Source organism: Accipiter gentilis, chromosome 8, assembly GCF_929443795.1.
Source record: "Accipiter gentilis chromosome 8, bAccGen1.1, whole genome shotgun sequence".
NCBI lineage: Eukaryota > Metazoa > Chordata > Aves > Accipitriformes > Accipitridae > Astur > Astur gentilis.
The window spans coordinates 35760949-35785834 of record NC_064887.1 but is presented as its reverse complement, the minus strand read 5'-3'; the positions used below and the strand labels follow the sequence as shown (position 1 = coordinate 35785834).

Sequence of the window (24886 nt, the reverse complement as noted above, 5' to 3'; positions counted from 1 at the left end):
GCACACAGTGTACGGGACGGGGCAGTGAAGTCAGAGCAATCCTGCCCTCCACAACCGCGACGATGTTGACACAGCCTGAAGGGGTGCGCAGAGGAGAGGCGATCCCAAGATTATCAGTGCAGACAGGGGAGAGGAATGTTGTTTGCTTGTAGCTCTTCTCCATCAGGACTGGCAAAATCCAAACACAGAGGGAAGACGCAGGCAGACGCCCATGTGCAATTCAAGAGTTTAACAAAGATAAGCAAGCTCAGGGACAAAGCCAGGGGCTCTAACTTCAGCACAAGAAAAACTGGTCACAGTGCAGGCTGGTTGTCTTCTGAAAGCCTTCTGGAGACAACGGTCTGTCCAGGTCACCTGCAAGCAGCTAATGATGCTGCCCAGGAATGCGTACAGGACATTGCTCCCTTGTCACCTGCCCCCACAGTCCTCCGACAGCTTTGACGAGGGGAAAGCCAGCTATGCCTGGTCTCTACTGGAGTCCGGTGGTGATGTGGCTAACACTACCACCTTCTCGATGGCAAAGTTTGTTATCAGACAGAGTGGGTAGGCTTGCAGATGAGACAAAAAAGACCAACTGGCAGAGAGAAGGAGGAAAGCAGAACTGAGAGAGATGCTCAGACACGATGGTGGTTGTTTGCTTGGTTTCGTTCCTTTAGGAGCTGGGGTTAGAAAAGAAATCTCCTCCAGAAGACACTTTCTCAGCAGAGCCACTTTGGACCAACTCCTTTGGGTTGCAGGGCTTTTCCTAGGCAGCCTGTGCAGCCAGCCCTCCCCCCGGCATTGCAACATCTCCCGCTTTCCAAAGAGACAGGAGCCCAAAGAGCAAACACAGGAAACCCCAGCCCCGGTCAAGGTCTGGGAGGTAAATTTGTAACTTAGGACAGATCGTGAGGATGCTGCTCCATAAGGTGTAAACACTCCTTTCTTTCTCCAACAGCCCAGCGCAGCTGAGAGAGCTGGCTGCAAACCCTCCCTTCATGGTTGAGTCTGCTAAAGAGACAGAACGCAGGTTGGAAATGCAGCCGGGCATGCAGGCTCCTTATCCCCTGGAGACGGGCTCCTTCCCTCACTTCTGTAAGTCCTTGCCCTGACCCCACACGAATTGGCGGTGCTGGGCAGCAGCGCGGGCTCAGCTGTGGGTTGGGCAGCGGCGTGGAGGGGTGGTGGGACACCACTGTGGCCATTGCTGAGAGCCGTGGGGTTTGCCCAGCCTCCTGGGCACGCTACTCCTATAGCAATAGGTGCCAACTGAGCGGAGCCTTTATGGGAGTTTAATTCAGGTGCAGGTTTTGGAAAGAAACCCTCGAAGTGCTGTGCTGCACTCTCCACTGCAGGAGGGGAGGCTCAGTTTAGATGCTGGGAAAAGCTATGTAACAGGAGTGGTGGCAATGTGATGGGACAGATGGGCTGGGGATAGAGGTGGCAGCTCTGTCCCCAAAGGTCTCTGGTCTGATTTGGGGCAGGAAGATGGGTGAGATGAGCTTGCCAGGTCTCTTCCAGACCTGTTTTCTGTGAGTCTGTGCTTTCCTCCTGCAACAGAGGGAAAGAAGAGTGTTTAGGGTGTGGAAGGCGATACTGTATTTATGGGTGAGGGCTGCGATGGCTTATACTAAAGGAGTTCTGGGGGTCAGCTCATAAAGGTCACTAAAGGACAGGTGGAAGTTACATGTAAAGCCAGTCAAGACTAATACTTTTAACGAAGTGGTGCTTCTCCAAAAACTGAAGCTCTCCCTGGATAAATAGTGATTTTGTCAAATATATTAAATACGTGCATGGGTATGTACAGAGAGAGAGAATTCCGCTGGGAAAATGCCATAACGGTGTAATTAATTTCAGATCCCTTTGAACCTCGTTTGTGTTTTGACCTGACCCAGTGTGTTTCACTACCTCTGCTGCGTATGAGCCTCTTTGCAATACATGTATAACAATATTCTGACCAAAAGGAATATGTTTACTTGCCTTTATATATTTCCAAGTCACATAACATTTAAACCAACAACTTCTCTTGCTGCTTTCTTAGTAAATACGTCAGATATCCACATCAATATCAAGTTTAATTAGCATCAGCAGATACACTATTTGTCTGATTCCTGTATATCAGGTAAACCAGTGGCACAACGCTGGAATTGATCCAGTTGGATGCAAAGTAACCTTTACACTAGGGGCCAAACCCTGGGAATCGAAACCCACCCGTCTTAGGCAGATCGAGGACTGGAGGGACTGCAGAGAGGGCAGGAGATGTTAACCGAGTCCAAACGGGCAGGCAGCACGCTGAGATGACAAGGTAGCAGGCAGTGGGCAGGCATTTGCTGGCTCTGGCTTGGGCTTGCAGTGAAGTTGCTTTCCCCTTCTCTGCCTCGCTTCCCTCGGCTACACAGACCATGACTGTCCTTGGTGCGTGGTGGCAGCCTGTGGGGCACAGCAGGGCCCGTTATCACCTCCTACTACTAATGTCTGCCCCAAAAGCACACTTGCTGGTGTGGTCCAGGACTCACTGAGTTGGTACCAGCTCTGAGCATGGCAAGGGGCTGGTAAATCTGTCCTGCCGTCTGGGCTCAGACCAGCTGTGAGGCACGCAAAGAGCTTGTGGGTTTAAATCCTTCCCTTGAGCAGGCTAAGGGGAAAGGGACTTGGGCAAAAGGCAGGACTGAGAGCTAGGCAGGAACTTGAAAACATTTTGGAAAAGCCACCTAGGCTTGTGCCTGGTGATAGCGCTGGTGTACAGCTCCTTGCATGAACCCTGTGCAATTCTAGCAGGGTTTCTGTAGCGTCACACAAATGGGGAGGTGATGCATGGCTGTAAGACATCCTTGGTATATTTCCACGCTGGCAGAACTCATGTTATAATGAGGACATTGAGGAATTGTTGCAATTTTTTAAAAATTCTATTTATTTATTTTTACAAGTATGCCAAACACTCAACATACCTGGATTCTAAAGTGCTCCCAGGGTGAGGGGAGTTTGGGTCAAATTCCATCAGTTTTGGAAGATTCCCTGGCTTTTTACTGGGTTGATTCACCTTACACATGAGAAACTGCCAGCAAATGCTTGGATGCTCACAGCTCTGTTTCTTACAGAAACCTGGACAAATAGGTGTGCATGCAAGTAAAAGACAGAGAGAAAATTATGCTCTAGTCTCAGAGATCTAAAAAGCTGATCCTGGGTCATGAGAGCCAGAAAGGCACCCATCCCACCAGCTTACTCCTCTCATCCTTCAGGATGAAGGAAGGGCACACAAGAGCTCTGCCTGGTGCTCAGCCCCAGTCTCAGTTTCAGGCTTAGTCCACAGATTCTGTCGTCTGGAAGTGATCTGCACAGGATTTGTCACCAGCTGCAGCCAACGGAGCCCAGAGTTGAAGTGTAGCGTGTGCTGCCAAAACCAGCTTGCAGGTCCTCACAGGTTAGCCCCTTCCACTCTGCATCTGTCAATAAAGCAAGCATCCTTCCCATGCTGACTTTTCCCAGCTGACCTTTTTAAGCACGGTTGCAGGTTCTGCCCAATCTTCCCTTTGACAGCTCTGAAGATTCATTCCGAACATTGCGGAGGCAATTGGTTTACAGGAGGGATCAGCAACCTTTCATGGGTGCAGGGCCAGCTTGCCTTTGTCTTCTTCAAAGACAAGCTCACGCATGCTTGAAAACACTTGCAGGGAGCTGGGAGATGCTGCCTTTACAATGGACGAGATGGTCCCCTTCAGACAGTGAGCTTGGAGCTGGCTTTTGCATGAGAAAAAATTTTCTGTATTGTATTCAGGGAGCTGGGAAATCACAGGTGACTGAAACAATAGGAACAAATCCTACTGCAACTTTCATGTAACTCCAGTGATCTTCTAGGGAGAAGACTTTTATTGCTGGGCCTACTCCTTGCAGCAGAGAGGGGACAGTAAAAGCCCTTTAATTAGCTGATGAGGAGGGGGTTTCTCCTAGGCTAGACCAAGAGTGTTGTAGTGGGCATTACTGCAGTGATAGCAGTAGGGGAAAGGGTGGGTAGGTGTTTCTTGCAGGTGTTTTGAGTGTCCTCTTGACCTACTTCAGCTGAAACCTGAAAGCAGGCTGCCCAAGGGTTTTTTTACCTGGAGTATGAGGTTAGAGGGTGGTTTGGAGGTTTTTTTCTTTTCTTGCTGTGATCCTGCTTGGTTTCTCTCCTTGGTTCTGTTGCAGTAGCTTGCTGAGGTGACTCAGAAGTTGAGTTGAAAGTTCTCACAGTGTGCCTTGTGCAATGCCTGGCTTTGCTCCGCTCTTCCTTTAAGTCTCTTGCTTGTGCTGAGCCATCTCTTATTGCCAAGTGGGTGCTGCCTCTCTGGGGAGGGGTGCTGGGCTGCCTTTGGGAAAGGGAGAGGATGGGGCAGCAGGGTTCTGTCTCAAGGCTCATCCACATGTGTCACAGTAAGGGCAGAGAGGAAGTCTCTGGGAAACTGCAATAATGCAGTAAATGAGAGCAAAACTGGATGTGCCAGGATGGGGAGGCACAGTGTGGTGTAGCGGTACGTTGCTGTGCGCTGAAAGCAACAACGTGTAAGGTCTTCTCTATCTGGGTGCCATGAGGTGTCTGGAGTAGGTTTCTCTGTGCCCTCTCCTGTGGAGGAGCATCACATAGGCATGAGCCTGAAAAAGCCAAACAGCAGTGTGGTGGCTCTGATGTGCCAGGATGCTAACGCCTGCTCCTTCCTTGATGTCGGTGGCTGCTGAGCACAGCTCTCTCCTCGGATGGGCCCTGCTGCCCTGTGGGTTTTCTGCAATGCTCTTGTTTGCTTTCTTGTTATGGCTTTTTTAACAGGAAGCTTTCGACGTGATTCTGGCAGAAATCGCTCTTGCCTTGGCCTGCCTCTTCTGAGCTTTCTCCAGAAACGTTGTTGGATCCTGAATGAGACATTTTGGGGTTGGGTCTTGGATGGCCCGTTACCTGTGAGGGGTGTCAGAGGTGGTGGCTGTGGTGTGGGGAGGCCAGGCTGCATCCACACCCAACTGGCAGAAGTGCTCTGCTGGCCGGAGCTTTGCAAGTGCTTTATCTGTAGTTTTTGGCATAGCCTACATGACTGTGGTTCTCTCTATATATTTATTACTAGAGTAAAGCCTCTGTTTTCAGTGCTTTGAGGAAGAGAAGCCTTACACTGCAAATCTAGTTGGAGAAGCTGTGTTCAGAGACCGAGAGAGACTTGGGGGTGGATTCTCCTCTTGTTGGCACCAACCCTGCTGGGCTTGAGGGCACAAAGTCGAAGTGCACAAGGAATCTGGGTCTCCTTCTAAAAACAAACAAGATCTGAGTTTGCAGTCCCTCGGCACCCTGGGGAGTATGTGGTGCGTCTGCTGCAAACCCAGAGCAGATGAAATCGGCTGGGGAGTTTGGCCGTTTTGAGGTGCAGGCTCACTTCTTCCCCTCGGGTCCATCTCCTTGGGATCCCCAGCTGAAAGGAAGGCATGAGAACAAAGATACCTTGGGCTGGGTGCTGGGGGCCATGCTTGCTGGTCCCAGCAAGGTTACAGGAGGATACAGCAGTGTTTTGGGAGGAAGGCTGCCTTGGTGTCTGGCTGGCCCTGGGGACAGTGAAGGGGTTAAAGCCCAGCCGTTCTGCCCAATCAGTCTGGCTTGCCTGTAATAACCAATTAACGGAGTGTAATTGTGCAAATCCATATGTGGCAGTAATTACCAGGGAGATTAATGGATTCCTTCCTTTCTAAGCGAACCCACCGCAGCTTGCCAGCGTCCCCCCGCCACCTGAAAGGACTCGGTGAGGGGGGGAAGGCAGGAGCCGCTCTTCCCTGGACACTTTGTGATGAAGCCCAGTGGACAGGGAGGCCCCGTGGGGACTGCCCGGTGCTTGTTTAAATAACCCTTTTCATCTCCCTGCGTTTCCTTACATACAGCTCGCTGCTCCCTGGCTCGGACCCGGCCTCCCGAGGACAGTTCGTGCCCAGCCTGCCAGGGCCTGGGCTGCCGCGTCCCTGCCCTCCCCATTGTCCATTCATTCCCTGCTCCCCTTTCCCCTGTTTAGCCCTAATTGCTGCAGAATATCGCGTTTGTTTGCCCTCTTCTTTTGTAGCTTTGTTATTTTAGTTGCAATGGGTAATCCAGCAAACTGTTAAAGGCATACATGAGGCAAGGAGGGGACAGCAGGGCGCTTGGGGCAGGTTTTCAAGCCAGGCAATGGGGTTGCATTTGGGGGATGGCAGCTTGCAGGCAGGCTGGGTTTGCCACATACTCTAGGATGGGTTTTCTTAGAGATATATGGCCACAGAAGTGAGGAGCGACCCTGGAGCAGGTGAATACTTCCCCCTCCAAATGCTCTCGGTGGGGAAACAGGGCACCGAGTCCTGCTGAGGGAGAAGGGGATGCATTTGTGGACCTGTCCCCTGGCAGGTCACCACCTGGGCAGCACGGGCTCCATCCGCAGTTGTAGCAGCATTTTGGGCACTTGAGATGAAAAACCGCCTGTCCCACCCAGCAGCCCTGGCCAGCCTTGCCTCCACATCACACGTGCGGGTCTAAGCCCGGCCGACCCATGGTGCGAGGGGAGCTGGGAATAGCTCAGCTCTGTTTCTGTGCTGGGCAATGATCCCTGCCCCGACAGATAGCTCATGCAGAGAGTCAGCCCGTGGGGAGGGCTGATGTGCTAACCGGGGAGCCATCCGTCTCTGGCTGCACGCACAGGGCTGCCGGTGCCCCAGGGGCAGCTCTGCTTGCTCAGCTGGGGATGGGGCCGGTGGCTGGGGAGCCAAGTGCCCTTTAGAGCCTGGGATGGCAGGGAGTGGTCACATCATATCTCGCATCAAGCATCCTTGCTGCCTTCCTCATCAGGCCAAAACAGTGATGCTGGGGTTTGAACTTGGGTCTCTTGAGTTTTATTTTTTGTTCGTTTGTTTGGTGATTTGGTTTTTTACACCCTGTGTGTAGGCTGGGACTTGGACTTGGGGTAGGCTGGAGCTGTATGGGCTAGGTGAGAGCATCCAGTAGGTGTAAAAAGCAGCCAGACAGAGCCAGGACAAAGGTCCATCTTGCAAATGGTACATGCTTTCAGGGGAGGTAGGAGCAGAGTGCGCTCGAGTGTCCTTCCTCCAGCAGGTGCCTCCCCCAAACTGTTGGTGCCTTTGCCCCAAACTGTTCTGCACCTTCCATCAGCGATAACTGTGTGGGTCTAGGACTGGCTGCCCCCAAAATCTGTAGTGATATCTGCACAGACGTCCCTGCAGAGCGCTGGCTGGCCCTTGTCTGGCTGTTCTCTGGCAGCCCTGGCCCTGTTCACTGCCACATACACAGTGATGGACGTAAATGACCTTTTTCTTATTGCTGACTTGTTACAAAGGCCGGGAACGTGGCTGCTCCAAGGGAACAGCTGTGCAAGGTGCTCAGCAGAGACATAAGCAGGGCTCTTCTCCAATGAGGGTTACGGGTGATGGGGGAGATTCTTGCCTGGAGGTGATGGGAATGCACAGAAAGGTGCATCTTCCTAGAGGACCAGGAGAGGTGGAGAGCCCTGACAAATGGTGCTTTGGGGTCTGTTTGCTTGGCGTCTGGGGAGCCAGCCTGCACTGATAGCTTGGTTTCCAGCCAGAAAGAGGCACTGGAGCAGCTCTAGGGTATTGCAAATGGGATGAGTTTGTCAGAGCTGTGTCTGTTGGTGTCAGCTGAGGCCCTTGACTGTTTTAGCTCTTCCCTTTCACCTGACCAAGGGTTCATCAATACTCATCTTCCCTTGCTGCTGTGTTATCCTAGGTTAGAGGTTATTTGTGCCAAAGCATGGCATGGAAATGCGTCTCCTGGGTCTGCTCTGCTTGCAGGAGCTTGAAATAGCCAGGTCTTGGGGGAGCAGCCTTCCTGGAAAGCTTCCCACCTGGCACAGATGTCCAGGGGGATTCAGAGAAGTACTTGGGGCACTGAGGGCTGTGACTTGCCCAGTTTCTGGGATGCTTGAAGCGTTGGGTCTTTGCTGCCCTGGATTTTAGGTTCCAGGGCTTCAGGATTTAGTGGATAGGTATGACTTAAAAGCCTCATTAATGAAATGAGCCAGCAGAGACTGATATGTGTGGGTATGGCTTAGCTCTTAAATGTCTAAAGTTCCCTGTGGGAACAACCCTTAGCCTGTGCTGACTCCCATACTGTGCTTGGGAATTATCTGATGGAAAGTGCCAGGGACTGTTTTTACAACCAGCAGGACAGTACCTGGGACCATTCCCTGGAGCTGGTGAATTTACTGGAATAGATTAGCCTTTGGGGCTGTGCTGCTGGTCTGGGAAGCTTATGACCAAGAAGGGACTGGGCTCTAGATTTTGCAACTAAGATACGTCCAGCTAGCAGAGGAGATAGCTCTGTGTTGGAGAAGCTGCTCTGGGATCTTCAGGGCTTGCTTTAATAAGCTGACTTAAGTCAGTATACATCAGTGCAGTGCCAGTACTCAGGCATGCATTGCTGTGCCCGCATCATCCCAGGCCCTGTCTCTGCTTCTGCTGTGCAGAGGCTGCTCCTTCTGCTCAGAGGCTTGAAAGGACAGGGCCAAAACATGTGGCTGTGGGCAGGTGCTCACTTCTTTCTCTCTCTTTCTATTGGGAAGAGGTTGGGGGGCAGAGAGCAGATATTTGACAGTGCCAGCAAATGTCATTCCACATCCCTGAAAATTCTTCACATGCTTGCTCCTTGCTGCTGTGCTGTCTTGGCTCTGTGTGGTGTGGTCTGCTTGTCTTAATCCAGGGCTGTTCCTTTCTTTGGGGCACAGGGATTTTTGTCATGCTCCCATGGCTTTAAACACTAGTGGATTTTCCATTTGGTAGAGGGGAGCATGTGGCTTTTGAGGGGAGAATACGTTTGAAAGGCAATGGAGGGCATTGATGAGGAAAAGGATGCTCACTGTAGCTGGCTCCTTACCTGCCCCTCACCTGCACAGGGAGGCGAAGGGTTTTAAACAGTTTCTGCAGGGAAGCATTAGGAGGAACCAATCTCGTGGGAGAACATTTTGGCCGAGTTTCATGTTGTGTTGGTCTCCCTTCAGCTGCCATTGGAAGGCGAGTCCCAGGGGTAGGACAGCCACTAGAACAGATGAGAGGTGTGTGTATCTGTCTGGGCAAGGCAAAGAGGTGGCTTGGTCCCCTGAATGTCAAACAGACCAGGCTGGCCGAGTCTTGAACTGGTGTTGGTTGGATCTATAGCGAGATGACTGCAAAATGAACCTGTTGGTTTTCAGTGAAGTGGAAGTCAGCATGGCTTAGGGGATGGACCTAGACTATCAAAAGTGGAGTTGTCTGAGCCACCAATGGAGGCAGAGGCAGTGAGGGCTGAGCTGAGGTCTTTGTATCACCCTTCTCCTGTCTTTTTTTACTGCTGATTAATGAAGGGTATCTTTGGGCTTCAGCTCATCTTAAATTCGTTTTGTGCCTTGTGCTTGGGTAGCAAGACTTGGTTGTGCTTAATTTCTTCCAGTTGCTACACCTGGGCTGTGTCTCTGGATCCAGTATTTGTGGAGAGGCTGCACAGGCACGTCTCTGCAGCATAGCATTGAACGTGGTGTGTCTCTGGGCAAAGATGTGGTCTGGTTTATTGTTTGGGGGGCTTTTTTTGTGTGTGTTTCTCCCCCGTGGTGACTCAGAGGCATTATAGGTGCGAGCTGGGGGCTCGCAGTGTGCAGGGCTGCTGTGGTAATAGTGCTAGGGCAGGGTTGCTGGATCAGAGTGTTTGGAGCTATGGAAACTTGTTCCAAGACTTGCTTGAAACTCAGTGGAGCTCAGGAGAGCCATCCCCAGGAAGATCATGTCATTACAGAGACAGATGAGATCTTTGTGCTTTAGAGGAAACAGCAGAGCTTTGAAAAACGTGCCTCTCCCTCTTTCATGCAGACACGCTTGGGTTTTAGTGGTATTTTACTTCCTTCCCTGCTCTTAGGGGATCCAATGAATAGGCTGAAATCTACTGGAAAAGGGTTAATGAGCCAGTGGGATCTGCAGAAGTGAAGTGGAGGTGGGGTCCAGGTGAGCTGCCTGGCTACTGAGGAGCTGCGAGCATCCTAGGAAGGGAGCAGCTGCCCACCCACCATCCCACCAAGGCTTATAGAAAGTGCCTCATTGACTGGAGCAACAGCTAAACTATGAAGACAGCTGGCTGAGAAGTGCTGACTGAAGCTGCACCTCAGCAATATGGTAGATGTGGCTTTTGGGCCCTTGGTCCAGATCAAAAGCTCTGTGGCCATGTGGCACAAAGTGCTAATCTGGTGTAAATGCCTTCTCCTCCTTCAGATCTTTTAAAATTATACTAATGGGCCAACTTGATAAGGCAGACTTTATCCTGGATTGGATTCAGTGGGTGCCAGAGAGCAGATTGTATTGTAGATGTAAAAGTGCAGGAGAGACAGGAGTGATTCAATGAAAGCCGGAGCCCTTGCTATGGCATTAATGTGACAGTGTGCAGTCAGATGCTTGCACTTAATCCAGGCAGTGCTCCGTGGAAAAAAAACAACAGTGTGAGCAAGCTTGAAGCTGTGGCCTTGCTTACTTAGCGAGAGCATGGTTAGAAATCCAAAGGTCCATGCTGATCTCTCCTATTCCATGTCAGGATACAGAGGGGCCCGGGATGAGGTGTCTTAGGATAGATATCATCCTTCTGGGCTTTTGGGGCCTGGCTGTTGTGGCTGGGACCTTGGGGACCGGACTGGGCTGTGGCTGGTGATGGCTACTGTGCCTTCAGCCATGAAGGTATTGGTGCTAGCCCCCGATGTGAAGCTGTTCCTCTTGGATGCCTCCAAGCCTTCCTCCCCTGAGAAAGTAGCTACTCGGAGCAGAAATAACCCCTGTTACCTTGAACTCCAAGATAGCCACATTTGCCTGTCTGGTATAAATAGATCATCTGAGGCAGCCAGATGTGATGGAGATTGACAGGTTGTCTCTGGAGTTTTGCACTTGCTGAAGCAGGAGGAAATGCAAAAGCACGAACGTGGGGATGCACAGAGCGAGAGTAGCAATCAAAGCCCCCAGCTGCACAGGAGGCTGTGGCATCTGCTGGGGGGGATGCAGGGGGGAGCCCTTTGTGGCCTTGTGCAGGGCAGTGCTGTGACAAGACCTTCCCCACCCTGTGCTGAGCTCTGGTGGCCATCAACAAATGCACGGTCCAGCAGACACCTCATTGTGGCTGGCCTGTCCCCCATCAGCTGTGTGCCACCCAGCTCAAGCCCTTGCCAAGGAGGGGAACATAGTCTGCTCACAAAAATCCAGGTTTGTCAGCAAAAGAGAATGAAGTATGGAGCAGGATCCAGGGGGAAAAAAAAAAAAAGAAAAAAAGGCTTTTGGAAAGTTTTGCAGGAGTTCTGCAGAGATAGGTGGGGGGACCAAGTTTCACTTAGGTAATTTGTTTCTGGGTAATCGGAGAAGCCCCGAAAATCTGTAGGTATTTTGTTACTGAGGGATTGTGGGGTTTTTTTTAGAATCCCTGTCCCTACAAGCAATAATGCAGGCTTAACCTGGTCAAGGAACCATTTCTGTTGAAATATTTCCTCTGAGAAATGGTCGTTGTGGGAAAACAGCAAAATTGCGGGTAGTTGCATGGACTGTGTCTTCTAAAGTTTCCCTGAGAACTATTTTTCAGGAGAGGAGGGCATATTGGTCTTGAGAGTGTAGTTTTCTTTGAAGGAAGGTAACCTAGCTGTTTTGAAGCATTTTGCAGAAATCCCAGCTTCACATCATGTGTACAGCAGTGTTAAAGAGGGGCTTGCATTTAAATGACAACCCGTAGGTCCTCTGGCACTCTGGAAAGTTTGCTTGCAGTGTGGAATCAAGGAGGTATCAAGTGAACCTTTTCTTCACCTCTCCTTTGAAAGCCCCTTGCTGAACACCAAATAACATGTCAAAGTGGACTTTAAGAGCTGAGTGTTCATTTCCCACCAAAATCTCCTCTGGACATGAGTGCCTTTTGGTCAGAGACCTGCCTTTGGATCTGAATGACTTCAGCACTTACCTGTAGAAATCTTAGCTTCATTCAGTTCTCATCCAACCTGGAATCCTGGTTTTATAGCCCAGTTTTCTGCCTTGCACCACTGACAAGAGAAGTCAGGTGCTTAGCTTGAAGTGCAGAGGGATGTATGACTCTCCCAGTTGCAGTATTGAGGTTCCTTTTTTGTCTCCATGATCTTTATTCCAGCAAAGCTAAAAAGGTGGAGTGACTGGTCTGAAAGCAGGCAGGGAGCCATGAGCTCCCAAATCCTGAGTTAGCACTCTGTTGACCCAGCCATTGCTTCTTGATACAATGCATGCCCAAACCTCCGTGTGGTGTAGCCCAAATCTCCTGTATTATGGGCTTGCTTATTCCCTGCAAACCCAACCCAAAGCAAGGGATGCTTTTGACAAAAAAAAGTATTTTCCAGAGGGTCCAAATGACTACTTTTTTGGATCCACCTTCCCAGGAATACTCTGCTGCATGCTTTTCCATGACGCTACTGCTGCTGACCTTTCTGCTCTGGCAAGGGGGAGTCGCTGGGAAGCACATAGGCAGTGATTCTTTGCTGTTACAAAGGCCGGGATTGTTGGCAGCTTGACGCCCCAGAAAGTGTCTAATTGACTTGACTCTCTCTAGCTGGGCTCCAAATGGATTTTCTGCCTCAGGATATCTCGGCATTATAGTGGACCTGTTGTTTTTGCTCCTCGCATGATATTAAAAAGTGCATTGTTGGAGCAGAAAGCGTGAGTCAGAACGGATGTGCGGAGGGAGCTGCCTGTCGCCCTGTGAATGAGTGCCAGCGCAGAGGAGCGGAGCAAGATGGGGGTCACCTGCCATCTGCAGTTAGGGGCTGAAAAGTTTCTTGGAGCATCCTAGAGAATAAGCTTGGCTTGATGGTATAGATGACACTTCATATTCAGAAATGGACAGATGTAAACCTGCCCTTTGCATCTCAGATAGGGAGCATTAGCATAAAAAATTCTCTTCTAGTAACTTTGCGGTGTTTGCCTGCTCCAGTGCATCTCCAGTGTGGGCTTGGTCCGGGGTGCCCTTTGGGCTGGGCAGATGCCTTTCTCTGTATCTCTTGTCATCTGGCACCAGTGCCTAGGAGTGTCTCACCTGCACCTGTGTCAAAATGCTTGTGCCACCACTGGTGCCTGCCTGGGGAGGTAATTCCCTGTAGGAGTGGGCAGCTGGGCCCTGCAACCAGCAAAGCTGCTGGAGGTGCTTAGGCAGGTGTAAGAGGATTTGGTGACACTGCTGATTAGTGTCGAGGGCCTCATTATGGTGCTGGTAATTGAAGGTCTCCCAAGGTTTAAACAGACTGGGAATTATCTGCCCTCAGAGGCTGCTCTTGGCTGCATGGGATGGTGCTTTCTGCAAGGTAGGCAGTGCCCTCCCTGGGGTAGTCTGGTGCTGGGGATGGTGGCCCATGCCCTCCAGACCCTGGGGAGGGGACCCACATCAGGTGGCAGCCGTGGGGCTCGGGGAGAGATGGGGAAGGCCTGGGGAGAAGGAGAGGGCAGGCTGTGTTACTACAGGTGTGTTTGTGGTGTTGCTGTTTGAATATGCTGCTGGTGGTAATTGCATTAGCCTGGTGGGGGCTCTGGGGCTAATTTCATTAGCTTGGTGTCTGTGGTTATTGCTCTACAAGAGACAGTGGTGAGAAAAGGCAGGGCTGGGGGGGGAAGGGCTGATGCAGTAGCTCCCTTCCCCTCCATCCCCAGGGAATCATAGGGGGCACCTTGCTTTTGGTGACTTTTGCCTGCCCCAGGCCAATGCCAACCAGTACAGCAGCTAGATGAGGTTGGGTCAGACCACCAGTTAGCCTGGAGAAACCTAGTTTCAAGTCCCTGCTCTGCCACTGCCTTCCTGTTTGGCCCTGAGCATGTCACCTGGTACCTGTGTGGCCTCCCTTGGAGGCAAGCAGGGAGGGGAACAGGCATTTTGGCTCCTGTGGCACTCAGCCTGGTAGCCACTGTTGCACCTCACTAGCCACGTAAAGGGAGCCCCAGCTCTAATGCCAGCACCCCGTGGGCAGTGAGTTTTCTCTGGGACTCTGTAGCTCTGAAGCGGTGTGTCAGGAGGAAGATGCACGTGCAGCTGTGGGCTTATGAGGGCTACAACCTTTATATTTGCATATGCTGTTGCCACATGCATGACCGTAGAATGCCTCTACCATTAAACAGAGATGGAATGGGGGACTGTTGGGATTCTTGGTCATATTTGCGGTTTTCGTGGCGCAATCCAATGTGCAAGGAAAAGGGACCATATTTAATCTCTAGCTTTCCTGGTTCTGGGGCAGGGTGGGATAAGATTATTCTGCTTTAAGCCTTCACGTGTTTGGGGTCTGGCTCCAGAGACCATCAACTCAAAAGGCTTGGTGAAGTAGTACTGGGAGGTCTTTGAGATGCTATTCCAACACACTGCTGAAATATTGGCTGCGGTACAATGGCCTTGGAAAGCTAATGGGCAGGTGAGCGAGTCGGGCACCCCAATGCGATGTTAGCATCTCAGCTTGAATCAGCACCGCTTTATCGGAAGTCCCACTCTGACTGATGCCCCCCAAGGTGTGGCTGCTGGATCGCAGTCAGCAGCACCGAGTCCCATCTGGGTGCAACATGGCAATGGTTTTCCATCCTAAAATAACAGTGGCAGTCATAATGTCTTCTCCTTTTATGTAACAAGGCGGGGGGGGGGGGGGCGCGGGGCAGGCAGAATAAAAAGCATTCAATAATTTGAAGCAGTGAATTGTGCAATTTCTAGTAGAAATTGAGGGGCTGCCTCTGTGTGGTCCTGCAGTACTTCTTAAGAGAGACTGGGTTGGCTCCCGGAGTCTGTTACAGACTGATTTGGGTACAGGGGCTGGAGCTTCTCTGTACCCCGAACCCCATGGTGGTCCCCTAAATGAATTGCCTGATGCTTGCTTTGCTGGAGGAAAGTGCCTGGAGGGCTTTCCTTGGAGTTGCTTATCATGTACATGTGTTCTGCAGCACTAAGCACTCACTAACCCAGATCTGCTAAAAATCAATAAAGTAATCCACTTACTGCTTGGGACTGCCAACCTTTTTAAGGAGCTCAGAGCTGTTTTGTCTTCTTTCCTCTCCCCTTTCTTCTAAGCTGGAAGAAAGAAAAAAGGGATGGGGAAGAGGGTGCTGGCAGAGCTGGTCTAAAATCAGGCTCTTTGCTCTGGGCAGATCAATAAAAATAATTCCCTACTAAAACTTCATTAGCATGGAATTAAAGCTGCTGAGATCCTGTGTGGTTGGTAAGAATTAATGGTTCTACTAAATCTCAGCACGGTTGGTGCTTAAAACGCAAAGCCGCTTCGTTGCTCACACCTCCCAGTCCCAGTGCTGCTGGGGCTGAACTGGCCGTGCAGCCGGCTCTGCTCCTGCTCTGCCCACAGCTTGTGGGCACAGCCCTCTCGTCCAGCCTGAGGGAAGGGACAAGCCAGGCTGGGATGGTAGTGAGGTGTGACTCAGGCAGGTGGAAGCAAAACTGCTGAGCAAGAGTGGATTTGTCTTGAAACAAGTAGCTTAATTCTGAGTGCCGGGGGGCACTCGGGAACTCGGGGTAGATGGCCCCAGTGCATCTCTGCGGGATGATGGGAAAGGTCTCTGGGTGGATGCTGGACAGGCAGGCTTCCCGTCATGCCAGAGCTTTTCCCTGAACCGGATCAGAGAAACTTCCCTCTGACAGACTGCGCGTGGGGCTGTACAAAGTCCCTCTCTTCTGTGGCAGTCTTGGATCTTATTGAGGGTGTGCGTGTGTGAAAATCACTTCTTTTGGAAGCAGATTGTTTGTTGGGGTTTTTGATTGGAAAATGTTTCTTTCAGTCTTGTCACAGAGAAAAAAAACTTGCCCTGCTGAGAAATTCAATTTTCTATCCAAGGACTGAAACAAGCCACCTTGCAGCCAGCTCCTCCACAGCGCTCTGGGTCTCTGCCTACAGGACCTTGGGGCATCCCCAAGTGTGGCTGTTAACGGACAGCACTGGAGGCAAAGCCAGCATTATCCTGAAATAGCAAACTTTGCTTACAGGTTAGAAACCCCTGTGGTTGCCAGTGACCTGCTGCCCCTTTGATTAGTGCAGGGTGAAGACTGTTTTGGAGGCACCCATGGGTGTGTGAGACCATGGCCAGGTGAGTGTGGGGCAGCACCCACCGAAACAGGAGGTGTGCCTACGGCTCCTGCACCGGGATGTAGCTGTCAACACTTGGAGGAGGACTGGGCCTTGCTGAGGACGTTTGCTGGGGATGTCCTTGTGGTATGTTGGGGTGGTGGCAGGGGAGGACACAAGCTCAGCTGAACACGGAGAGGGACAGGACGTAGCACCGCAATCAGTTCCTGCTGTTAATGCTCTTGTGCTGGATATCGAACCCTCTGGTCTCCCTTCCCTGGAGCTCAAAACTTGTGGCTTGCGAGCGGGGTGTGTAAGCATGCCGCTCAGCTGCTTCTCCTTCTCTGAAACAGTTCTGCAGTGCCATTAATGTTTGTGCAATAAAACAAATGAGATGTGAAAGGTGGCCAGATAGAAAATACACGAGTGATCTCTTCTGTTTGTATTCCCCCTGCAAGACTGCAGTTACTTGGGTTTTTTGCCTCAGTAGAACCTACTCTGAATACTGATTTTTTTTTTTGTTTTTTTTTTTTTTTTTAACTGTGAGGGAAAAACAGTGCATGTATACCTGGGGTACAGCTAATGGGCTATGCAGAATGCTGGTACTATTGCCTGCAAGTCTCCCTGTTCCTGACAGCAGTCTGGTTATCCATTCATTCTGCTACGTGGAGATGCACTCCCAAGTGTTAGGTTCCCATTCCCAGGTAAACTCCCAAGTACTGGAGCTGATCTGATGTACCTGCTACCCATGAAGAGCTGTGCGTCCATGTCATGGTATCCTCCTGATACTGCACATTACCAGGTCCTCGCACACAGCTGCAGAGCAGAAATGGGAGGAAGCCAAATCACCTTTTAAAAATAATTTAAAAGTTATTAATATGAGGGAGGGAAAAACCCCTTTCCTCGCTTAAACTCTCTGGCTAGAGAGAAATGAGTATGGCAGTGTCTGAGAGTGAAGGAAGAAACAAGAGTAACCTTTCCTTCTCCTGCACACGCAATACCTCGGGGCTGACAGCATCTCAGTCAGCATTTGCGTGAGCTGGGGCTGGATGCTGTGAACAGCTCTGTGCTGGTATATCGCATGCCTTCCCCTTGTACCGTGCTTAATGCCAAAGGGCAGCATGGGCCCTCAGGTGACCTGAAAGGGGCCAAGGCCAGCGGGCCCTTGAAGGATGCCAAACCCCCTAATCTGCTGTGCTTCCCTCTTTTTGTCTCACGACTTGCATGGCATGCTCCCCATCCCGTACGTGGGGGTGATTCACGGTTTTCCTGGGAAGGCAGAGCCCCTTGCTAGCCCTGTGCCCCCTTTCTCTGCCACGTGGCTGGTGCCAACAGCAGGGCTGCAGCCCACCTCCTCCTCCAACACACAGTCAGTGCAGACCTTGGTCTCCGATGGCTTTACGACCTCAGGCAAAATTCCTTCCTTCTCCATTCCTTCGAGGTGACTTCATCAGAGGTCACCCAGATCAGAAACCAGAAACAGTGGGCTGTGCTATTGCCTGCATCCCTGCCTCTCCCCAAAACTGCAGCAGCTGTGCGGGGGGCTTGCCAGGCAGGGAACTGGGGCTGCTCCCCCTTCAGACTAGCAGTCACTGGAGGAGGCAGTGCTGGAAACTGCATGTGGCTTTGCCCCGATCTGGCAACTGGCTGCTTGTTTCTGCTTATTTCTACCTATTTCCTGCAGTACTTCACTGTCAGGGTGGCTGGGCTTTAAATTGAAGTTGTGGCTGTAGGCATGGGACTGTCTGTGAAGCTTACTGCATTCTGCTGCCATAGCTGTCAATGCTTTACTGACTGTGTGGTGTGGATTGAGCCCCTGGGGCTCTGTCCCATGTCCCCACCTCATTCCTCCACAGAATATGTGGTTCCACAGCCAATATTTCCACACAGTAACCGGCTAATGATGCTTTTTTGGGGTGGTTTGGGTGTCTTCTGGACTGCTTTCAGGGGGGTTGGGGAGGGGAGTTGAGCTTCCGACACCACTAGCCCCAGTAAGGTCCTGGTCCTCCTCAGCCCTGGCTGCGTTTCCTAGGGGAGACCACGGACGAGCACCGCAGGGGCCACGACTCGATGCCAGGAGCGCAGCCGAGGCAAGCTCGGTGCGGGATGGGAGCGTGGAGCTCCCTGCCCTGCACATCCCTCGCCCCAAAGCGCTGGGATGGTTGCACGTGTGCTGCTGCCCTGTCAGCCAGCCAGCCCATCATCAGGGCACCGGCCCCTCTGGGCGAGGGTTGGTCCTTTGCGTGTCTGGAAAACACCTCCACATGGCTGGGGCTAGTATAACTAATAAACTGCATTGAGTCTTCACTGGTGGAAAAGCAAAGCACCCCCCTCCTTCCCCACGATGCTCCTCCCCTAAACAACTTAACCTCCCCCCCCCCCCCCCCCCCCCCTCCTCCCAATATTCTGATCTATACCGGAGTCGTCATGCATTGATCGGCGTCTTATCTGGGCGATTATGCTACCCGGCCGGTCTGCCGTGAATTCGCAGGGAGCCGAGACAGCTGAGCACGGGAGCCAGCCCTGAGCGGCGGAGAACAAGAGCATGTCTCATCCTGGCGAGCAGCTGCCGTCGGCCTGAAGCAAGGATGAGGCCACGGGAGAAGGCAGCTGCCCCGGCACCTTCCGAGAGCCCCTGCTCCTGCAGAGCCATGTCCCGACCCCAGCGGGTTGCACGGCACTCCGGGCGGCTTTGAAGTTAGAGGAGGCAGTTGTGTTTAGAAAGGCAAGAGATGAACTGAAGATTAAACATGTATGGGAATTATCCTCACTTCATTAAGTTTCCTGCGGGCTTTGGCAGTAAGTATTTTACTCGCGTTTGCAATCTGTGCCTTCTGGGTTAGGTGGAGGAACTGATCCCACAGTAGGAGTATGGGGGGTGGGTGGGTAAAGGGAATTTAAAAACACGTTTAACCTAGCTCGTTTGTGGCTGTAACCTACATTGCCTGTGTGCTTGTGATTGAAGCTCTCCTGTGATTATATGTGCTGTGAACTTCAGCACAGCCAAACCAAGCTGCCTGAAATTATGCAGACTTGAGTCAAACCGCGACTCTTTGCTCTGAAGTTTAGTGTGTATGGCATTTGAGAGATGCATGTGTGTGTTTGCGTGTGATGGACTGAGTCTATGCGTTGAAAGAATAGGATCAAACCAAGTAATTATCTTTCTAATTGCATTTTTATTAAGTTGTTGGAGGAAAAAATTCCTTTTAAAACATAAAACAGCCCCCAAGAAAATCTAGAGAGGGCTCTTTCCTTGCCTGGTGGCTGTCTCCTGCCCTTGTGACACAGATACCACCATAATCGCGTGAAGCTGTGTCAGATTAGCCAAATGAGGCTGCACAGTGAGATAGCTGTCTGTGAAGGGCTGCGTCTGCGTGGCTGTGAGCTGCAATACCCCCGCGCACGCCAGCTGTGAGAGAGCCCCAGTTGCAGAAACCAGAACTGCTCTTGGGAAATGGGCTTTGCAATTACTGGGGCTCGCTCATTATTTTTATCTGAAGTTATTCCCCTCTTGCCCTAACGGGGGGGATGTGTAAGGGGAATGGGTTGAGGAGCTGTAGGGTGCTCCCCAGCCGAGGCAGGGAGCGGGCAGGTTGGAGTGCTTGGCTGCGAGGAGCTGGGAGCACCCACGTATCGGCTGTTGACAAAATATTGATGCTGCTCCAGGGAAGTTAAAGTGCATTATTGTTTATGAATGTGCAAAGTCTTAGTATCTCTGGAAAACCCCTTGAGTTGTTCCCAGCCCTTCAGGGAGGGTAAATGCCTCCAGAACTTGCTCTGGAGGCCCCCAGGCTGTATACATCAACCTTTTATTTCTCTGCTAGAGAAGAGGTTTGTGCAGGCATTGAATTGCACGTGGGATGTTCCTGCTACGTGTATCTTTTTTTTTTTTTCCCTCCCTCTTGCACCAGATGCTCACCTCTGGTAATTGTCCAACTCCAGAAAAGTCATTGGTATTGCATCAAGTCATCCCCAAGTTTCACAAGCGCTTGACTTTCCAAAATACCTTTTTAGGCAGTTTCTGCAGAAAAGAGACGACTTGCTGGAAGAATCTATTGCTCACTGGTGGTTTTAAGGAACAAGCAAAGACAAGCCAAACTCTCTCCTATTGCTGCAATAAGAGTAAAACAATGGAAGTGTTGTTTGTGTTTAATTTGTGGAGTATTACAAATTTACAAGGAAGCGAAAGAAAAGTGACATTCAGACTCATCTTCATAGGAACCAGGCACAGATCCCTGTAGAAACAGGGGTCACAGCACTCAGCATAGCCTTTGGGAGATTTCTAGGAAAAGAAATTGGTAGTAGGAGCAGAGGTGTTTCTGCTCCACCAGTAAAGGCAAAGGAACTATTCTCCAGCCCACCAACAGTTCAGTATATTGGGACTTTAACTTTCATTGAAAAGTATGTTTAACTGGTGTTTTAACCTGCTTCTCACTTGGTTTAGAAAAACAGAGGTGTCTTCTGCAGGTGAACTGCTGACAGAGACGCAAAAGCATTGCCCAAGTTTTGTTTGGGCTGCTTTAAAACAGCTGCTCTGGCCTGGCCTGTGCTCCCTGGACGCTCTAGTCCTGCAGGTTACCACTCACATCTACACCCCCCTCAAAGCCGGAGGGCTTCCATGCTTCCATCCAGGTTGGTGGGGCTGGGGGCCTGCGGGTGGTGTAGGGGCTGTCTCTCCTTGGGTTGTTGGGTCTGCACAGAGGGATTTCTGGCTGTTTGAGAAGGCAGTTGCTGCTTTGGCCAGACAACTTTAGGGCCCACGAGCTGTGCGAGAGGACAGTCAGGCTTTGAGAGGGATGAAGCAGGGCAAGATCATGGTGACCATCGATGAGAGGGAGTGTGTGGCAGCTCCCCACTGCCTTGGGGTCCTGGCCGCAAAGCCCAGGAAGGCAACCTGGATCTCCATCAGGCCTGCAATATGTCTTTGCTGCTCCCCCCTCCTTTAAAATAGCTATGAAACTGTTCCTGGTCCTGCCTGTGCTGGCACCATGAAGGGGGACATCAGGGCGGTGGAAAAGGGCAGTGTCCACACTAGGCTGTCAGCTTGTTGCATTCAATATTCTTGCACCATGTTGCTGGAGGGCACAGTTAAGGTGATGTGGCTGCTGCTGTTCAGTGTGTCTAGATTTTATCATCATATTCGGATTTCCTTTAGCTCTGAAATTCTGGGCTTCATTTTGAGCATAAGAGCAAAGAAAAAAAAGCAAAAAAAAACCCCCAAACTGTATTTGCTGTCTTCTTTCTTGCATTCAAGTAACTGTCACATATGCTTTAACTTAATTTTATCTGCATTCAGGTTAAAAATAAGGTACATGTTTCTGACAGTGTGTATAACTGTCACTTTGATCTTAAATGTCTGAATTACACCATCGAATTTGGCTGAGAATGTACATACACAAATTGGTAATAAGCAGATGATTTGAGATGACAAAAGGACAGTCAGACACTAAAGTATTACAGACGAGTTTGTAGACTAGCAGGGAAAGTGTTCAGATGAGTGACCCTTAGACATCTAAGGCAGGAGACTTGCACTAAGGTAGATGGATTTGCCTTCACAGCCTGGGCTATAGGAGCAAGGAAAGGGCTTCAAAATGTGTTTTTTATTCTCCAGAAGGATGCATTTCATCCGGACCCCAGCTCCCAGGGCAAGGAAAGATGCTGTGCTGGCTGTCCTCTCTCTTTGAGCACTCTCTGGCAGTTGGTTGGGGACAAGAACTAACTTGGCTCCTCCACAAAGTCTCTTTTATTAGTACTCATGTAACTTGGCCTGTGGCCACACCACCTCCGGCTGCAATCTTGTCAGCTCTCCCAAGCAAAGCAGGGTTAGGCCAGGTCGTTTGGGGGATAGGGGGAGGAAAACCCAGGTTGCGCCTGCAGTGGGGCTGCTGCCTGGCTGGTGGGCACCTTTTTCACCTGTGATGGTCCCAGGTTTTGTGACCTGCAGGATGCTTTTTTCCTTGGGTGTCACAGCTTGCCATGTCTGTGCCTGTAACTGCATATGAGAAGATGGAAGAGGGCTCTTTGGCCCAGCAAAGGTGTGAGAGAATCCAGTGACTGGGCAACTCCTGCAGCCAAAGCAATGCAGATTTTTGTATTTTATTTATTTTTATTGTTTGGTGGGGGTTTTTTGTTTGGGGTTTTGGGGTTTTTTTTTGGTTTTTTTTGTTTTGTTTTGTTTTTTTTAAATTGCCTGCAATTGCCTGGGGCAGCCACAGATCCTGCAGCTGGTGGGATCCTTTTTGATGGGGACCTGTAGTCTCTCCAGGAGTTTAAAGACCACTGTAGGAATTTGTGCATGTTTTTTCAGTGGGAAATCTGATCAGACAGTCATGAAAAACCCTTCAGGCCTCAAATTCAACAACTGTTATTTCTTTGGAGATGAGAAACTTTATCCAACTCTTGTGTGTTACTTTGGTCACCCGGGGGGATGTGATACCTTGTTAGGGTGAGTACATTTGCCTTGCAGTCTTTATTTTAATTACCTGACAAGCAGTTGCTAAAGGAGTCTTTGGTTGGCACGATCACCATAGTCATAAAGTTACCCTGTAATGCATGGCTGCTGTCAAAGTCATGGCAAAGCCTGTGTAGTTTCTGTGGATTTTGCTCCTTCCTTCCCTCCTCCTTCGCTTGGCTTCCCAGAGAGGAGAATATGTGGTTGCACTGCAGGTACGTTTTGTCCAATGTCCTTGGACATATTAAACTATTGACCCACTGTCCAATTTCAGTCAAAGCAGACCAAGATCTCAAAATAGCATCTGATGCTGAGACTGCACCAGGGCAGGTGAAAGTCTCGTGTGCTTTCAGCCCACGGCTTCTTGTGGGTCAGGTTTTGGGTGGCCCCTGTTTGCAAGGGCGGCACAGGAGCATTACCTGAGAGGAGAAGGAGCAGCTTTTCCCCCCACCTGGAGAGCTGAGGGAAACTTTCTCCCGCCCTGTGCAGTTCCCTGTCGCAGAAGCCCCTGCTCATGTATGTGCCAGCACACCTCCAAAAATTTTTTTCTCCTCCATGATGTTTACCGTCAGGAGGACGCTGCATTATTTATTGACTCAGAGTTGAGTAGGGAGATGGAAGCACAAAGGTTACTGGACCTTAAAAGCAAGACAAAAACAATAACCTTTCTGTAGGATATTAGCATGGCAATCTGTACTGCCTGTGGAAATCTGCTTGGACAGTTAAAAATATCACCAGAAAGGGAATAGTTTTTCAGTTTATCTTCCATGTATTAAATAAAAACTACTTCTGCAGTCATAGCAGCAAAACTTTGATTCCAGTTAACATGGGTTCCCTGCTACATAACTGCATCCAGTTTCAGGAGTGTTTCTCACAGGTATTTTCCCTTGAAGGTCGTCCCCAAGGACAAGTTGCCTGCCAAGCTGTACCTCCCACGCACGCCTGTGCTCCTCTGCTGAAATCAGCCCTTCTCTGCATGTCTCTTCCCACTTCTTGGTGCTTTCTGATCTGCGGAGGATGAAGTATCTGCAAAGTTTTGCTAGTCGTGTGTCAGGCAGGGCAACTTGCACCTTTAATTGTTCATGCCAAGGAAATGAATCCTTTCTGTGTATATCTGAGGCCTCAGAAGCACAAGCGTGGTTTTTGTTATTTGAACAACTCCAGCTTTTGATTCTCTCTGACATTAAAAACAAAACTGTGAAGGTTGAAAGTATCATCATCTCTAGGCTTGCCAGGGATCTGCAGGTCTCAGGAGGTAGGATTGCTTTAGGCCTTAGTTGAAGAAAAACCCCAGTGTGTAACACAGATAGCTTTCCTCTCAAGGCTTTGCTAGGTGTTAGAGCTGAAAGGGTATGAATCAAAACAAACTTGCAACGCATGTTGGTTAAATAGACAGCGTATGTAGGGCTTGGATGTTTCTGGTCTCTGTGCGTTCTCGTTCCACTTTCTGCTCAAATGTAGTTGCTGAGACTGGTGTTTCCTGCCATTATTTAGGTGAAAATCAAGATAGCTTTATTGGTTGCAGCCTGGACACTTCTCTTCCTACTGCTTTTGCTGAAGCATTTGGGGTCGCTTGCACACTCTTGCAGGTAGCCTTTGCCTCCCCACCTGCCCCAGCTTTACCTGTGAAGTGCTCACAGCACAGAGGTATCCAAGCTGGCTTTATCAAGCTAGCATTGGTCCTTAGACCAATTTAGCTGTGTTAGCCCAGACCTGGCTGTTTAGCATTGGTGTGGTGGACTGGGAGTTTTGTGCTCTGCAGGTGCATCTGTCGGACACCTACGCATCTGCTGTGATGTGGATGGTGTTCTTCTATTCCTGATTTTATGAGGCTATTCGTGCAAGTTTGCCATCCTTGGACTAGGATTTTGCTAAAGTGGAGGTAAAACACAGGTGGAAGTGGAGTATCAAAGCTTTGTGTCCTTGCTCGGCTTCAGTCGCTGGTGGGTGAATTTAACACTTGCTTATGTCCTCAAGGGCACTGTTTTCAAAATGCAGAGAACCGAGTGGTTCTTAGGGTCTTCCCTCATTGTTTTCTAATGTCAGCAGAGTTGTCTATGCTGACGTTGGATATGATCCTTATTCTGAATGCTAAAGCAACAGGATCTGTGTGTACGCTCCCAACCCACAGCTGCTGTCTGCAGCAAGTGATGTGATACATTCGCAGAGGCAGTTTGAAACAGCGAAGCACTCGGAAGCAAGTTTCTTCTTTGTAAACTTTGCTTCCTACAAAGAGAAGGCTGGAGTGCGTGAGTTTCTGTACAAGAAAGCTTGTGGAGGGTTGATAGAGGCACTGGGTTCTCGGGACGCTGCGTGTTTGCAGTGGAGACATCAGAGAATCCGCACAGGGCAGTTCCTGCCTGTCCTCTCTTCCCCTGCTTCTCCAGGAGAGAAATAAATATGG

At 50.4% G+C, this 24886-nt stretch overlaps 1 protein-coding gene across 3 annotated transcripts in view; it reads left to right on the top strand.

The window, feature by feature from the left end:
• The first annotated feature begins 948 nt into the window (after positions 1-948).
• Positions 949-24886, top strand: part of RXRG (retinoid X receptor gamma) — a 40824-nt gene continuing 16886 nt past the window's right edge. Inside the window, exon 1 of one of the 3 annotated variants that reach the window (XM_049808888.1) lies at positions 949-1074. In XM_049808888.1, coding sequence (XP_049664845.1) covers positions 978-1074 — 97 coding nt within the window. In that variant the 5' untranslated portion in view covers positions 949-977. Of the gene's footprint in view, positions 1075-13222; positions 13293-18321; positions 18831-24886 lie in introns of those variants that run through there. The other 2 variants (XM_049808887.1, XM_049808886.1) reach the window with 2 other exon arrangements.